This window comes from Papio anubis, chromosome 10, assembly GCF_008728515.1.
Source record: "Papio anubis isolate 15944 chromosome 10, Panubis1.0, whole genome shotgun sequence".
Lineage (NCBI taxonomy): Eukaryota > Metazoa > Chordata > Mammalia > Primates > Cercopithecidae > Papio > Papio anubis.
Window position 1 is genome coordinate 5651462 of NC_044985.1, and position 16587 is coordinate 5668048.

General features: G+C 40.6%; 1 protein-coding gene across 1 annotated transcript in view; it reads right to left on the reverse strand.

Moving 5' to 3' along the window:
• Positions 1-16587, reverse strand: part of CNTNAP5 (contactin associated protein family member 5) — an 832800-nt gene that overhangs the window by 171305 nt on the left and 644908 nt on the right. Inside the window, exon 11 of the mRNA XM_031651151.1 lies at positions 5549-5705. Within this exon, the coding sequence (XP_031507011.1) occupies positions 5549-5705 (157 nt within the window). The remainder of the gene's footprint in view (positions 1-5548; positions 5706-16587) is intronic.

Consider the following 16587-nt stretch of genomic DNA (forward strand, 5'->3'; position numbering starts at 1 on the left):
TTCTCCAACATGCTGCTCCGCCGGCCTTTGACCCCTCTTGCTGGATGACTGTTTTCCCACCTCCCACACAGCCCGACACTCTCCTGAGCTGTCTCCAGGGTCTGCAACCCAGAACTGTCACCAGAGTTTCCTTTCTTACTCTCAACAAGCCAGCACTCTAAAGTAGCTGGTTCAGAAGCCATCTAGTTGGGAGGATTCCTAGAGATTGAATGGTGACGTTGAAGAGAAGTTCCTTTGTAAACAGTCATTAATTACTAAAATTATTATTCTTTACATGTTCCTTCATTTCTTCCTTTTTCATTACCATTTAGTGATTTGGTTGGGATAGAAACCCCTAGGAAATCAGCTAATTCAGATGCGTAGTTAAAGCTTTCCTCTTACTCGAAGAAGGAAATGTGCTTTTGAGGTTCACTGAGTGACTTTTTCTTCTCTCCCCACCCACCTCCATCTTGTGAGCTGTGTCGCTTTCACTCACCCCTACAACATGCACTCATTATCTTCATTTACTTGAGTCTCATTGAAATGTATGTTATTCAGTTACAGCGGCTTGTTAAAATAGAACAAGACGGCCATGGTTGAATGCACCTATAGTCCCGATGCTTTGGGAGGCTGAGACGGAAGGATTGCTTCAACCCAAGCAATCAAGACCAGCCTGGGCAACAAAGTGAGACCCTTACTCAAAAAATAATGAAACAAAGCAAGAAATTATTGATCACCAGAGGCTTAGAAGATGCCCCAGGTTCCCTAAGCACCCTGGCTTAGCAAAAAGAAGCATGCATGCTGCAGTGATGTGATCTGAGAGATCGTAGGAGGATTCTCTCTAGCATCCTCACTGGCTAGCCATTATTCAAAATCCCAACGTTAGCAGCTCATTTGCCATACTCGCTAAGTGCATCCTTAGATTCAGCTAAAATGTCTGCTCTGCCCCTTAGGCAAGCGACCTTAACCAAACCATTTATCATCTCTGAGCCTCAGTTTCTTTTTTCTGGGGAAAAGAAATAATAAAACCAAATTCAAGAGTTATTGAGATGTTAATATGAGATATAGTATATAACATACTAAGAACAATTCAGGCTATGATAGGTAACATTTAAGTGGCAATGTTATCTAGGAGTTGTAACATATTAAACTGCTATCCACTGGGTGCTATACAAGGCCAAGTCAGTTTTCTGATTAATTTCACAAAGGCAAAAACTTGAGGGAATTTTACAAGGCAAGAATATCCAAAGCTTCTCTGAGGCACACAGAACACCACTGAGAGTAAACGAGGCACAGTGGTCTAAAACAAAATTTGAAATGTGTGGAAAGTCAGTCTGACCACATGTTGGTCAAGAAAGAAGTCGCAAGTATGTTGAACGTGATTAACTATTTCACAAGTGTGTCAGCTTTTGTATTTTTCCCTTCTGCAGTAAACAATAGAGTTTGATATATAAATAATAAATGCATTTTCACAAATATGCCTGGTCTCATGTGTGAATGCTTATCGTATGCCTATAATCCTTGTACAGACAAAGCTAGCTCACTGTTATATCCATACCAGGAGCTTCATAACCTGGATTTGACCTTCCTCCCTCCCTTTATCTTCTGTACATTTCTCACATGACGACTGTGCAACAACCACACCAATATATTGAGAGTGGTGATTTGTACATTATTTTACATTTCCCCCCTGCACACAGACGTTCCCCCCACCCCCAACCCCCGCCTGTAGTACACCAGTTTGTTTATTTCTTTAGCTTCTTCTCTTCCTTCAAAACTTAACTGCTGCTTCTCTTCACAATCTAAATTTCCCAGCTCATTTCGACCCCAAGTTCAGGTACATCTGTGCTTATTTCTCTTGCCAAATTTTTCAGACTGATGTATTACTATTAGGTTGGTGCAAAACTCATTGCGGTTTTTGCCATTACTTTTTTTTTTTTTTTTGAGACAGAGTTTCGCGCTGCTGCCAGGCTGGAACGCAGTGGCACCATCTCAGCTCAGTGCAAGCTCCTCCTGCTGGGTTCAAGCTATTCTCCTGCCTCAGCCTCCTGAGTAGCTGAAACTACAGGTGCACGCCACCACATCCAGCTAATTTTTGTATTTTCAGTAGAGATGGGGTTTCACCGTGTTGGCCAGGTTGGTCTTGAGTTACTGACCTCGTGATCTGCCCACCTCAGTCTCCCAAAGTGCTAGGATTACAGGCGTGAGCCACTGTGCCCAGGCTTGCCACTATTTTTGAATGGCAAAAACCACAATTACTTTCTCACCCACCTAATAACTAACTAGCATTTTCTTTACACTGTCCTGAGGGTTCCTCAAGGGAAGTGATCGTAATGCCCTTGACTTTCTCTGCACAGCAGTCTATCTGTCTGGCACAGAGTAGGCACTAAGTAAGTAAGTGATAAATCAGTAAATGTTTGATAAAGTAATACATACAGATGCTTCTATAATAAATTATTTATAAAAACCCTTTACCACAGGCTATGAATTGCACTAAGACAATGAATGAAACTCAGAAGTGTTGAATCAGAATCTCAGCCTCTACTCCCTCTTGAGAATGACAGAAGGAACTTTCTGATCTGTTCTCACCTAGACTTTGCCCCAAGATGGTCAATATGCTACTCAGGGACATCCAGGAGTGAGGCAGGCATCCTTAAGAGGGGAAACTCAGTCCTTTTCTCTTGACCTTTGATAGGCAGATTGTTGAACAGGACCTTATCTAATAATAAATTCTGATGACCTAAGAGAGGTCACTTGCCACAGAAAGTGGCCCTGGATGGAAAATTTTCACTGGCTCTAAAGGAAATGGAAAGGGTCATGAAATATGTAACAACTTCTGGAGTCATCAAGGTGAGAGAAGACATTGTGAAGAATCCCTCTGAGCTCACTCTGGATGATGAAGTGAAATCATCAGATAAGGGGTTCAGAGGTTAGTGAAACAGTGAGCAGGTCAAAGGAGGGAGAGGCTGGGAGCTGAGTGGAAGACAGTAGTGGAAAGCTTTAGGAAAGGAGACACAGAGCACTTCAGCCCAATTAAGGGATATAAGGTCACGCTCCTCCCTGTCCCTCAGTGTGCAGTAAACTAAGCCTGGTTCATTTGATCCCGGGGAAGTGGAGACACTGAGGCAGTGTTCAGTAGGCAAATGTCCTATAAAGAAAGGGATAAAGGAGAAGAAACACTGAGCAAAGACCAAGAAGGCAACTAAGAAAGGACTCACAGTCTGCCAGGAGCATTGGCTCACGCCTGTAATCCCAGCACTTTGGGAGGTCGAGGCAGGTGAATCATGAGGGCAGGAGCTTGAGACCAACCTGACCAACATGGAGAAACCCCATCTGACACTAAAATTAGCAGTGGTGGTGTGCCCCTACAATCCCAGAGAACTACCATACTCAGGAGGCCTGAAACGGGAGGGTGCTTCAGCCTGGGAGGCAGAGGTTGCAGTGAGCGAGATCAATAACCACTGCCTCAGCTTGTGCTTGACAGAAGGAACTCGTTGAAAGAAAGAAGAAAGAAAAAGAAAAGAAAGAAAAGTGAGAGAAAAGTAAGGCTGGAAGGAAGGAGGAAGGAAAAAGAAAAGGAAGAAGGAAGGCAGAAGGAAGGAAGAAGATGGAGATGATGAAAGGAGAGGAAGGATGAGAAAGGAGGAAGGAAGGAAGATAGGGAAGGAAGGAAGAAAGTCAGAAGAGAATCTAGATCCATGCTCAGGCATCCTCCTAATATCTATCTATCTTCTTCAGTCTATTATAAATGTCATATGCTCCTCCTATGAAATAAACTTCTATAAATCAAAAATATCGTCGATCTGCTTGACAAGGCAAACCGTTTTAAATATTCTCTGCTGCTCTATATCTTCTCCTCTCCCTCAAACTCATCAGTGTCTCATCTTCAGCCGATAATTCTCTTCTTTAAAGATGGTCTAAATTAATGTGTTCAACTAATTACCACTGAATGTCTTCTGTAGGTCTTGAGAGGGATAATGTTTAAAGAGTCATGGCCTCCACCCAGGATACAAATCATAGTTGGTTGTAGGCATCTGCAATAATGAGATGGAATTCACTGGAGGATAAAGTAGGGGCTCAAGGAATGCAGAAGCCCATTCTACCTGTGGTTACCTATATCTAATTTTACCTACATGAAGAGCAAGATTCATTACCATGTAACTTCGGTCAGCTTGAGTTTAGGAGAAGGCACTCAGGTAACCTGCCCTGGTGCCTAAGCAGCCCTAGGGTATTCTGAAGAGATAATTCCCATCTCCTGGGGTCCAATGAAGACAAATGCCTGGTCCTTTCCTTGCTGAACTGAGATTTTAGCTTAACCTTATATTTTATGTGAAGCAGTCCTTGTGGTTAACAGTTTGAGGAGTGAGTAAAAATATTAAAGGGAAATTTGGGGATTGAGACCAGCTTAACATAAGAATTTTTAATTAAAATTGAGCAGCATTTGACGAAGTAAGCAAAATTGCTAAGCCAAAACCAAAGAATGCTTTAAATTCAGTCAAAGAAAAAGTATATTTGGAAATGTTCTGTACATATTTTCGTAATCAATACAGTAAAAAACTAGCAGCTCACCTGGAGGATAAAAGAAGAGTAAATGTAATGGGCATGGAAGCTTCAAACTAAATTCGTTTTACAGAAGTAAGTTGGTGTGGGAGACTAAGAGAAACCCTGGCTGCAGAAACAGCTGATTTCTAATTCTGTATCTATCACTTGACCGACATGTTTGACACTGGGAAAATTATTTAACATCTCTGCAATAGATACTACTCAACATTATGAAGCAAAAGTAAGACAATTATATGAAATTTAATAGATGCTCAATAAATATACATTTCCTTTGTATGTGTTCATTGGTAGCAAAAGGGAAGGTGGGTGATTGAAACATCAATGGGAGCGTGAAGAAACAGCCTATATAACCCCACATCCCTGTCTCTCTCACTCTCTCCCCACAAAACCTATAGTCCACATATCATTAATATCCTGACTCAATTGCAAAGCTCAATATTACATGTCATTCCTTGTTTGAAATGGGAAGCTCTGAATATAAGAAACTGATGGAGGCCGGGTGCAGTGGCTCACACCTGTAATCCCAGCACTTTGGGAAGCTGAGTCAGGTGGATCACGAGGTCAAGAGATCGAGACCATCCCGGCCAACATGGTGAAACCCCGTCTCAACTAAAAATACAAGAAAAGAAAAAAAAAAAAAGAGCTGGGCGTGGTGGTGCGTGCCTGTACTCCCAGCTACTCAGGAGACTGAGGCAGGAAAATCTCTTGAACCTGGGAGGCGGAGGTTGCCGTGAGCTGAGATCACGACACTGCACTCTAGCCTGGTGACAGAGCAAGACAACAACAAAAAGAAGCTGATGGTATGACCACATGCTTCTATGTGACAAACATCAGTTATACTGAAAATACTAGAACTGACCATTTTCAAAGTTAAAAAAAAAGGTCACCATCGGGGCACTCCAGTTTGTACTGAGCTTCTCATCCATGTCCTTCTGTCTTGGGGAAATTTTATACATCAGTTAATGTGCTTTCTCTATAATTGCAGAAAGATGGAGATTCTCATTACCATTCATCCTTGTCAGCGTCGCAATTGCAAAAGTGCTGAATGTCCAGGCAGCTCTCGTCTAGGCCACACTCACACTGCTGGACCCCAGGAGGAGAACCTCCCCAGTAAGGGTGCCTTTCATTGGACCGCCCAATCCACCAGGTAAATGGTGTTCCATCTGGAAAACAAGATATTCCACCAGTCAGGGCAGGGCAAGCCTGAAGTAACACAGGGGATGGCACAGAAACTGAGCTGAAAATATCTTGGAGAATAGATGTATATAGATAATCTCCTTCCCTTCCTGTCTTCTTCCCTCCCTCACTTCCCCCTTTCCCTGTGCTTGCTTTCTTCATTTCTTTGTTTCGTCATCTCATTTTTCTGTTCTTTCTTTTTCTGTCTCTGTCTTTCTTTCTCACTCTTTCTATATATTTAAATTTGTATTTATACACCTATGCACACCCATATATGTACACATATAAACAACATTTTCATCGAAATGTTTACATAGTCAAATATTGATGAATGGCAATGTTGAGAGGCAGTGTCGCAAAATTAAATTCTTACCAGATAAGGCACAACTGAGTAAGTTCGGTCAGAATTTAGACCAAAATTTTTAATATATGAATTTTTTAAAATAGTAACTTTCTTTTACAACTACCAAAGAGAAAATGAGAACACCAGGGCAAAGATTAGCCTGACCTCTGTTCTCAGTTCTGGGTAGACAATGAGGAAGTTAGAGACTCGGGTGAACAAGAGGTTGGCTGTGTAAGAGAGCTGATTCTGACTGTCTCCCATTGATTTCTCTCATAATAGTAGCCCCACATTTACCATATCTTCTGATTTTGTTTTTTAAAAAGAAGTCATACATTCCAAGCTGAAAGATTTGGGAGAAAAAAAAAATAAAAGCACTGTGAAGGCTGATAATGTGTGGGCCTGAACAAACCCTTGTGAAGGTTATATTTAACCCAAATAACGCTGGTATGCAACCTGTGATTTCCAGTCTGTATATCTAACTAGAAACCATTTTTGAATCTTGTCCTTCTCAATTTTTTTTCTTTAAAAAATGTAATTTAGTGAAACTTTTTGGATATTTATGATTGAGAATATTTCATTAGCTTAGAATTATCATTCTGAAAGTGATACTGTATCCAAAACAAGATAGGTAGAGATGGAAATGTTATACACTTTTAGACTGAAGGATGTGAGGCCTGGACTCCCTTTGGTAATTGCCTTTTTTTTTTTTTTTTATTTGAGACAGAGTCTCACTCTGTCGCCCAGACTGGAGTGCAGTGGTGTGATCTTGGCTCACTGCAAGCTCTGCCTCTCGGATTTACGCCATTCTCCTGCCTCAGCCTCCCGAGTAGCTGGGACTACAGTCGCCTGCCACCACACCTGGCTACTTTTTTTTGTAATTTTAGTAGAGACAGGGTTTCACTGTGTTAGTCAGAATGGTCTTGATCTCCTGACTTCATGATCTGCCCGCCTCGGCCTCCCAAAGTGCTGGGATTACAGGCATGAGCCACCGCGCCCGGCCGGTAATTGTCTTATTTGTGTGTAATATATAACAGGTGCTTAACATGTCCTTATTTAAAAAATGAAAGAAATATTTATTAAGGGCCACTTTATATCATTTACAATTTTACAGCAGACTAATAGGAATTATCTGAGGATGTTACTAGGATGAAATTTTGCCTAATCAAGATTCTAGTTTATATGCATATTTTTATGTGCAAACATAAAAATCACAATTAATCTCTATATATAAATAACAACAATTTTCTCTTACTTGGCTCCAGGCTAACATCCCTATGAAAGCCACTGAGGTAAGTAGGAAGAGACCCGGCAACCTAGAGCTTTCAATAATCTGAAGGTCATGAGTAAAACATAGAGAAGATACTTTGAAAAGCAACAGCATTTTAGGGGTGCTGATTCATGAAGCAGAGGGCCTGGAGGACTACAGTCATCCCAACGTGGCACTCCATACTCTGCCTAAAGTAAGTTCAATTCCTATGTCGTCTTTAAAGCTGGAGTTTCAATTAGAGATGTCTGTTAACTAGTGTGTTCTTTTAAAGAAAAGTTATAAACAGTATGAATTCATTTTCTTGAGTTTCAAATAACTATAAATCACTGTACAATACTACACATGAATTGCTTTCTTCCTAAATCCCTGCTCAGGTGAGTCAAGCATACATGGCCTAGAGGACTGGCAGGAGCATGGAGCACATTCAGGACTGGAGTAAGCTTTGGTGGGTCATCGAAGCATGAGTCCAGCCAGCATGAGGGTGAAGCATTTTGTATCTGAATACATTTGTCAGTGTCGTCCTTGGGTCCAAAAATGGAAAGAAATCTCTCAAACTCTCCCTCCTTCCAGCAGCCCAGGCCTCTCCTCTCAGACTCTAGAATCCAGACTACACAGTCAAATCCCATGTCAGCAAGAGTTACTTTGTTTATGAACTACCGGAAAGGCTATAAGCACAATAATTGCATCATTACTAATGGTATAAGCTCTGAACAGCCAATTTGTGTGCAACTTCTGGTGGATGTGTTGCTTCTAGTAGATTTACCAATTCTTATTTGGTGTTTTCACTCCCTAGAAGTTCCATTAGCAGCCCAACTCTTAATTCTGTTTTGAATCCATCAACATCTTGCACCACTTTGGCCTCTAATGTCTCTCTCCTAATGTCTGGCTTAAAGATTGAGAAGTTTAAAGGTTAAAAAATGCTTTAACCAATTGACTCTCAACAAACAAGAAGAAAAAGGGAGAGAACAAAAAATTATATATGTACATATGAAAACGGGAGGAGTATTGTTAAATTTTCCCTCTAGATGCCCCATCTTTGTGTCTTGGTCCCTGTGGAGTACTGGAGAGATTATAGCAACTGAAGCTACTGAGGATCAAACAGGGGTTTGACTTGCCTGAAGTCTTGACTCTAACCATGTAGTCAGGAAGAAAAAACACATCCTGGGCTGCAAATTTTGGCCATTGCAGAAATTGAATTTTTTCTTTCCCGACAGGAGGTTCTTTCAAAAGTGAAGGAACAAAGCACAATTATAAAGATTTTATTTTAAAAAATATGCATTCATTCAACAAACATTTACTAAAGATTTATACTGTTTCAGACATGCTTCTAGGCACTTGGAATAAATCACGTAAGAAAACATACCAAAATGAAGAAACAAACAAAACATGCCCTCCCTGTCGTTACATTGTAATTAGGAGGAAATGGCAATAATAACATTTAAATAATTTAGTATTTAGAAAGGGATAAGAGGTATGTTGTAGTAGTCGGTTTTCATGCTGCTGATAAAAGCACACCTAAGACTAGGTAATTTACAAAGAAAAAGAGGACTAATGGACTCACAATTCCATCTGACTAGGAAGGCCTCACAGTCACGGTGGAAGGCAAAAGACACGTCTTATATGGTGGTGGACGAGAGAGAATGGAGTGCCAAGTGAAAGGGGAAACTTCTTATGAAATCATCAGACCTCGTAAGACTTATTCACTACCACGAGAACAGCATGGGGCAAATTGCCCCCATGATTCAATTATCTCCCACCAGGTCCCTCCCACAACACATGGGAATCATGGGAGCTACAATTCAGGATGAGATTTGGGTGGGGACATAGCCAAATCATATCATACAGGGAAAATACAAAACAGGCTAAGGAGAGCAAGTGTGCTGTGAAGAAGGGTGTACTGCAATTTTAAACCACACAAATCAGGAAAGACTTTGATGAAAAGATATCCTGAACAAAACTTGTAGGCCACGGGTAAGTCACCTGTGGTCATCTGGAAAATCTCATTGCAGACAAAGGAAACGAACAACATAAAGAACAAATCAGGGCATTTTTTAGAATCTATGGCTAGGTTTTTAAACTGCACTTTGCAAAATGTTGCAAATGCTCTGATAGGAAGGTTTAACAGGAAAAAAAAATGGGTAGCATAAAACAGATAAAATAGAACTTAGTTGATCAGGTTCTTGAATAGAAGCTAAGAATTCCCTCTGCCTGTTCCAAGGCAAAAGGTATTTATTATGAAGATGCTGGACTGCCACAGAATCATAAATATAAAACCCTGCCCAGCTGGCTGCCCCTGAATGCCGAATGCCTAGAGACCAATTCAGTCAACATGCTGTCTGAACCACCAACACCTCCCTGCAAGTATCTCGAGCTGCAACCCTGTCTCCCCAAAGATGTGTTTCTGCAGCCCCTGTGTCTGCAAAAAAGAAGGTTCACATGGAGCCTGCTTCCTGGGGTTATCTTCCCATCAGAGCATCTCACAGGTAGGGCTGATGGATAAAGCACAAGTTGCATGTTTGAGTCCCAGCTGGAAAGGAGATTGGGGATTTAAATTCTGACTTCTTTGCTGTGGAGGCAGAACTCACAACACATTTCCCCCTAACACAGACATGTTATTCAAAAGCTAAGCAGACACTTAGTATCTCTTAATGGGTCAATATTTTAAATCTCTGAAATCTCTATTTCTTCCACCAAATGGGATTATTGATCCAAATATAAACCTATTCTGATACTTCTGATAAACAAAGAACTCTATGAAATCTGGTGAGCAGAGCTTAGGGAGTTCCACAATTTTGCTTTGACAACCAGGAAGGCACTTTGCTTTGACAAGAAGCAAATGGGGACAAACTGTGTCTACCCTCCAGCTGCCTGCATGTGACATAGATATTTCTCCACAGTAGAGGTCTGCGTTATGCACTGTGCTTCCAGGGCCTGGGGCTCTGGGGATTTGTGAGGCCAGCTCCTTGGCTAGGAAGTCAGAGTTTTTATACACATCCCCAGCAGCCATGCAATGCAAGGACTTCCACGAAAGAGCCAAGACTAAGAAAGCAAGAGGACTGGGACCTGATGAGAGACGCCTCCAGGAACTCCCAGCAGCAGTCTCAAAGCTCTTAGAGAGTTGGCAAAGTCCTCTGTAAGCAGGATATAAAAAATACGACTGAGGAATTGCATGAGTTTACATTATGTCTATGCAAATATTATTGTCATATGACCTCATGCATTTAAACAAGGTATGGGAAAACTCAAATTACGTGTGTGTGTGTGTGTGTGTGTGTGTGTGTGTCTGTGTGTGTATAATATATTCAATATAGATGTATACACATATAAATCCTCCTAAGAAAGTATTTGTTTTAGAGTGTACACAGTAAGTGATCACAGAAGGTGATCTTACACACTGCCACACCATAATAATACTATAGCACAATGCAGTGTCAACGTTGAGTGCTGGAACCTTTTCAGGATCTCCCTACCCCAAGTTTCAAGGAGACAACCATGAGTGTGTTTTGCTTTGTTGCAGACAACATGCAAATTGAGAGGCACAGTTTAAGCCCTGTAGTTGCCTTCTTTTCAAATGTTCAGTGTCTTTCTGAGTTTTTACTCGAAGTATTTTTATGGACCTAAATTTTTCCCCAATTTTAAAGTAGCTAGAGTATTCAACAAACAAAAGAAAAAAGTTTGCAAAACTACTATTTAACCCATTTGGCAGAGCAGACCGCATAAGGGTAGGTTGTCTTAGGTCTGTCTATAAAATTCCTTGCCAGTGAACTTCCCTCAGTCATTTCAACACAGCGAGCCTCTTCCCCTCTTAATCAGGGTAGACGTAAAGTCCAAATATCTGCACTGTTTCTCCACTGCAGAAATTTCTAGGTGTGTTTTACCTCCAATTTAGATTGCCAGCCTCAGGTTTCCACTTTTCTAATTATCCTAAACAGGATAATGCATCATAAACTTGGAGAAGAATTATCTCAATTGAGTCACAAAAAGACAGAAACAAAAAATAAAATTGCATACTCTAGAAGGTCTTATAAAAAGAACGTAAGTTTGGGGAGGGAACGTATGTGTGACAGAAAGAAAGACAATAAGGAGGAGGAGGAGGTAGAGAAAGTAAAAGCGGGAAGCAATATTGCATCCTCATTTGTTAAATCAGAGATTTCAGTCCATATAGACTCCTTTATGAACTGTTTCATAAAAGTATTAGACTTGAATTTAAATAATTCCAGCAGATCAAGTCTAGGGATTTTGCTAATAAGTGAATTACCACACTATCCTGACTCTAAAGTTTCCTCATGTAGAATAGGTATGTATTATATGCAGAGAAATGGTTCAAAGACAGAGAAAATATATATGTTTTATAGAAGACCTAAACATATATCTAATTTGTACATGCTTAGTTCAAATGATGATTTTTATAATGTAAGAAACTGAGGAGAATTCATACACGTGAGTTGCACAATTGTATGGCTTAATCATTGCGAGCTGTTGAACATAATTCAAACTGGAGATCTCTCTGTAATCTTGCAATTGTTTCAATCAAAGTCTTGACAACTGGAAAGCAGTAAACACAACAGCTTCCTGGTGGTAACTACAGCTACGGCCAAGAGAATCTGGCCTCTTCCCATTGCTATGAACAGTCCAAAAAAAATTCCAGACAATATCAGAATGGAGCTAGAAAGTTTCATAGATGTATACAGACAGTGCTCTGTTGAGCTGTTGTTGTCATTGTGGTTATCGTTTTCCTTTACATTTTTCTAAGTTTAGATGTAATGTATTCTCATAGCCTTAGATTCTGACAAACTCAGTATGCCAACACGAAGAGTTTTAGTCCTCATTTCTTTTATTCGTACAATATTTGAAGTTGTAGGAGTAAAAGATGAGCAAATCTTTGTGGCAGTGGGTTTATGGGTGGAGTAAACCCCCCGCCCCACCTGATGTGAGGCTTGGCCTTGCTACTTGTGTAGCTCCACGGAATGTGTGCAGAAATGATAATGGTTCAGTTCGAGTGTAGACCTCAAGAGGCATGCATGTTTCCACCTGCCCTTCCAGAGCTTCCTTGACATGACCCTGGGAACATGCCCCAGGAGGTCATGACCTCTCCAGTCACGGCCCCAGAATGTAACTCAGGAAGCACAGTTACCCAGTGGATGCACAGAGAAGTGAGCGTGAGAATAAGGACTGTACGTTGTATGTCACTAAGCTTTGGCAACCGGTTATATAACGTTTTTGCAACAATAACTGACAAAATACAAATTAGATATAAACCACGTGAAAATAAATTCTGTAGGGGTTATAAAGAAGTACATAGAAAGACCAATGATGGCTCTAATTTCAAGATGTTTGCAATATGGTTAGAAACCCCTAGTGTCTTTCCCATGTGCCCTTCTTCCTTCCCACATGTGATTTACATAAACCTAATCTGGGTTCACCTGGAGTCTGTCCCAACCCAGCCCCAGTGACTGGCTGTGTACGCTGACTTCCATGCCTTTGTCTCCTTCAAACACGGTGCTTGGCTGTCACTGCAATGTAGATAGCAGTTTTCCATGATGGTAATGGTCCTGCCTCATCTTTTTAAGTCTCGATGCCACTTACTCATGCATTCAGTTAAAAACTCTTTAGAGAACTTTGAAGGAACTATTCTCACAACTGGTCATTTAACTGTAACCTAATGAAACCAGATCTTGTACAGCTTTCTCACAGCCTCTGTCCATGGGATGATGCAAAATTGAAAGTTGTGTGTGTGTGTGTGTGTATGTGTATACACACATATATATACTTAATTATATGTAAATTAACTATTACATTTATATTGTATAAAATTACAAATTCATGTATAAATTCAAAATATAATTCACAAATTATATAATTAAATATAATGATGTGAATTTCATATATTACATTCAATGGTTTAACTGTATGCTGTGAAAGGTCATGGTGTAATATGTCAGTGATATAAACTTTAATGAACTTTTGCTACCCTAAAAGAGCTCATAACACTTAGAGGAAGGAGGCCCCACACACAGCTAAGAGTAATGAAAGTCAGAATGAGATCAGTGCCAAAGAGAGCAGTTAATAAAATTCTAGAAAAGCCCAGAGTAAGAAACTATGACTTCTAACCGGGGGTTGTGGGAACAGTTTTATGCAAATTGTGGCATTTGAGCAGAGGCTCAGAGGCTTGGTGTTGAGGAGGACTTCGACAAAGTGCGCCATGGAGAAAGAATTTGTGTAGGTAAGGATCACAAAGAAAAGGAGATCTGTTTTTCACTGCAGTCGTCTTTAGGAAATGACTGTTTGGAATAATGAGATTTCTGTACATACTAAACATGCTTTATTTCATTGCTTGTAGTTAAGCACTGGGGGCTTAAAAAACAAATCTACAAGAAGAGGCCACCAAAGTTATAAGGCTAAGAGATTACCAGCAATTGCAGTTACATGTCTCACTGTATGAACAAAATACACACCATTGAAATGCTGATTTAGAAAAGAAGATTCTGCCAACAAAAGAAAGTGTTTTATATGCTCTTTCTTTCTACATAGAATATCATTTCTGAGAAAACATTTAGACAGAAAGAAAAACAACTTCATCCATCTTGGAAAATAACGGCAGGCATTCATCAAAGTCAATCTTCGTCTTCCCGCTTGCTGGTCAGGATCATTAATTCAGAACATATGTCTAATAGTGTGATTAAGGGCTAGTCTATGACATTAGAAATTAACATTTTTATAATGTTGTTCAATGTTCTCTTCTCCCTGCCTATTGAATTGAAGTGAGCCAAAAAGAGAGAGGGAGAAACAGAAAAGATTAATGGTACTGCCTCTCAAAACAAATGATAAAAGTCACTTTGAGGGGATCATTTCAAGCTGGATTAGACAAAGCTCTCTAGAATGTACCATGGGGATCCTTCATGGTTAGACAAAGAGATGGACAACGTGATTAACTTACATGATTCTTTTGGCATTGTGTGAATTTTTGTAGAATATAAAAATACTTTTTATTTTATTGTATAATTTTTTCTTAAGAACCTTAGTGAAGAATCCCAGTAAGGTTAAATGACATTTAGAGTCACACGGTGACTGAGCAAAATGTGGGCTGCAGGCTCCGGACACCTGAGACCCCGCACAGCTCCTGTCCCGAATATCCTCCTTCACAAAGGCTCCCAGACCTTGATTCTTTTTTCCTTCCTTCCTTCCTTCCTTCCTTCCTTCCTTCCTTCCTTCCTTCCTTCCTTCCTTCCTTCCTTCCCTCCCTCCCTCCCTCCCTCCCTCCTTCCTTCCTTCCTTCCTTCCTTCTTTCCTTCCCTCCTTCCCTCTCTCCCTCCCTCTTTCTTTCTTTCTCTTTCTTTTTCTTTCCTTCCTTCCTTCCTTCCTTTTTTTTTTTTGTAGTCTCATGCTCTCTCCCAGGCTGGAGTACAGTGGCACAATCTCGGCTCACTGCAACCTCCGCCTCCCGGGTTCAAGCGATTCTCCTGCCTCAGCCTCCTGAGTAGCTGGGACTACAGGCATGTGCCACCACACCCAGCTAATTTTTTATTTTTAGTAGAGACGGGGTTTCACCATGTCTTGAACTCTTGACCTCAGTTGATCTGCCCGCCTCAACCTCCCAAAGTGCTGGGATTACAGGCGTGAGCCACCGTGCCTGGCATACCTTGATGCTTTCCAATGTGCTGGAAATATCATGAAATAACATGAGCCTTACAGATAAAAAAGAACATTCTGAGACACTCTTAAAAATCTGTAGGAAATGATAACAATAAAGGAACAACTCAGCATTGGAGTAAGATCTTCAGTTTACTACACAATTTCTCCCATAGGACAAAAGCCTTAGTTTTCAAATGCAGAGTGAGAAGAAAGAAGGAGGACTCTCAGCTCTTCATCAAGCTGTGATGTAGTAAAGAAACCTCTATTGTGTCAAGCCACAGAGATTTAGTGCGGGGCATGTTCATGACTACAGCATAGCTTAACCTATACTGATTCACACAGTAAAAAAAAAAATTGAAAAGAATGAAAAGCAGAGTTGGAAAAGTAAAATACCTGATATGCACACACAATCATAGAAACTGAGAATTGCAATAAATCTGACTACTAAAGCCATTGTGTATATTTATACTCATTATACTAATAAAAACATCCGGAATTGAGCATTTAAAATATTTGAGGCAGATTCATGCTTTTTTTTAATGTTCTAGTTTATTTAGTCTCTACAACAACCCTATGAGGTAAATACCTTTATTTTCACTTTGCAGATGAGAAAACAAAGGCATAGATAGAGGTAAAATTACTTGCTAGTAACTCAGCTAGTTGATGACAGACCCTAGCTACAGTCATACTGATCTCTTTTGTGGGTAATTACAATAGACTCAAAAGTAAAATGCTTGCCACCATTTTTGTTCCAACTTCCAGAAGTTATTTTTGTAGCATCCAAAAGGGATTTTTAAAGTATGGACCATGTGATTTACCTCTGATTGAAATTTCCCAATAGTTCCCTATTGCAACAAGAAACAAATCCCACCTTCTTACCGTGGCCCATGAAACCCTATGCATGTGGTCCTGCAGATTTCTCAGCCTTACGTCTTATTCCACAATCCAGCCTGTGCCCTGCCCTCCAGCTGTGCTGGCCTCCTTGCCAGCCGTCACACATGCTCTTTGATGCTTGCTGCTTTCTGCCTGAACCCGTCCTCCCATGTGTCTTCATAGAGGCTGATGTCTTATCACTGGGCCCTGAAATTAACCAGTTAATTATTTCCAGTTAACCCTATCCAAAGCACTCCAACTCTCTTTTTTTTTTTTTTTTTGAGATGGAGTCTTGCTCTGTCACCCAAGCTGGAGTGCATTGGTGCGAACTCAGCTTACTGCAACCTCCGCCTCCCAGGATCAAGTGATTCTCCTGCCTCAGTCTTCTGAGTAGTTGGGATCACAAGAGCATGCCACCAGGCCCAGCTAATTTTTGTATTTTTAAAAGAGATGGGGTTTCTCCATGTTGCTCAGCCTGGTCTCGAACTCCTGATCTCATGATCTGCCCGCCTTGGCCTCCCAAAGTGCGGGGATTACAGGTGTGAGCCACCACACCTAGTCTATTGTTCTTAAGACTACTTACTACCTGAAATCATTTTTCTTTGTTTGTAAAATGTATTCCTCATTGGAATTAGGACAAGGGCTTTTAATGGCTTGTTTATGACTATATATCACCAATATAGAGAATGGTGACTGGCTTGCACTAAGAACTACATACATATTTGCTGAATGAACTCGTGACTAAATGCCCCCC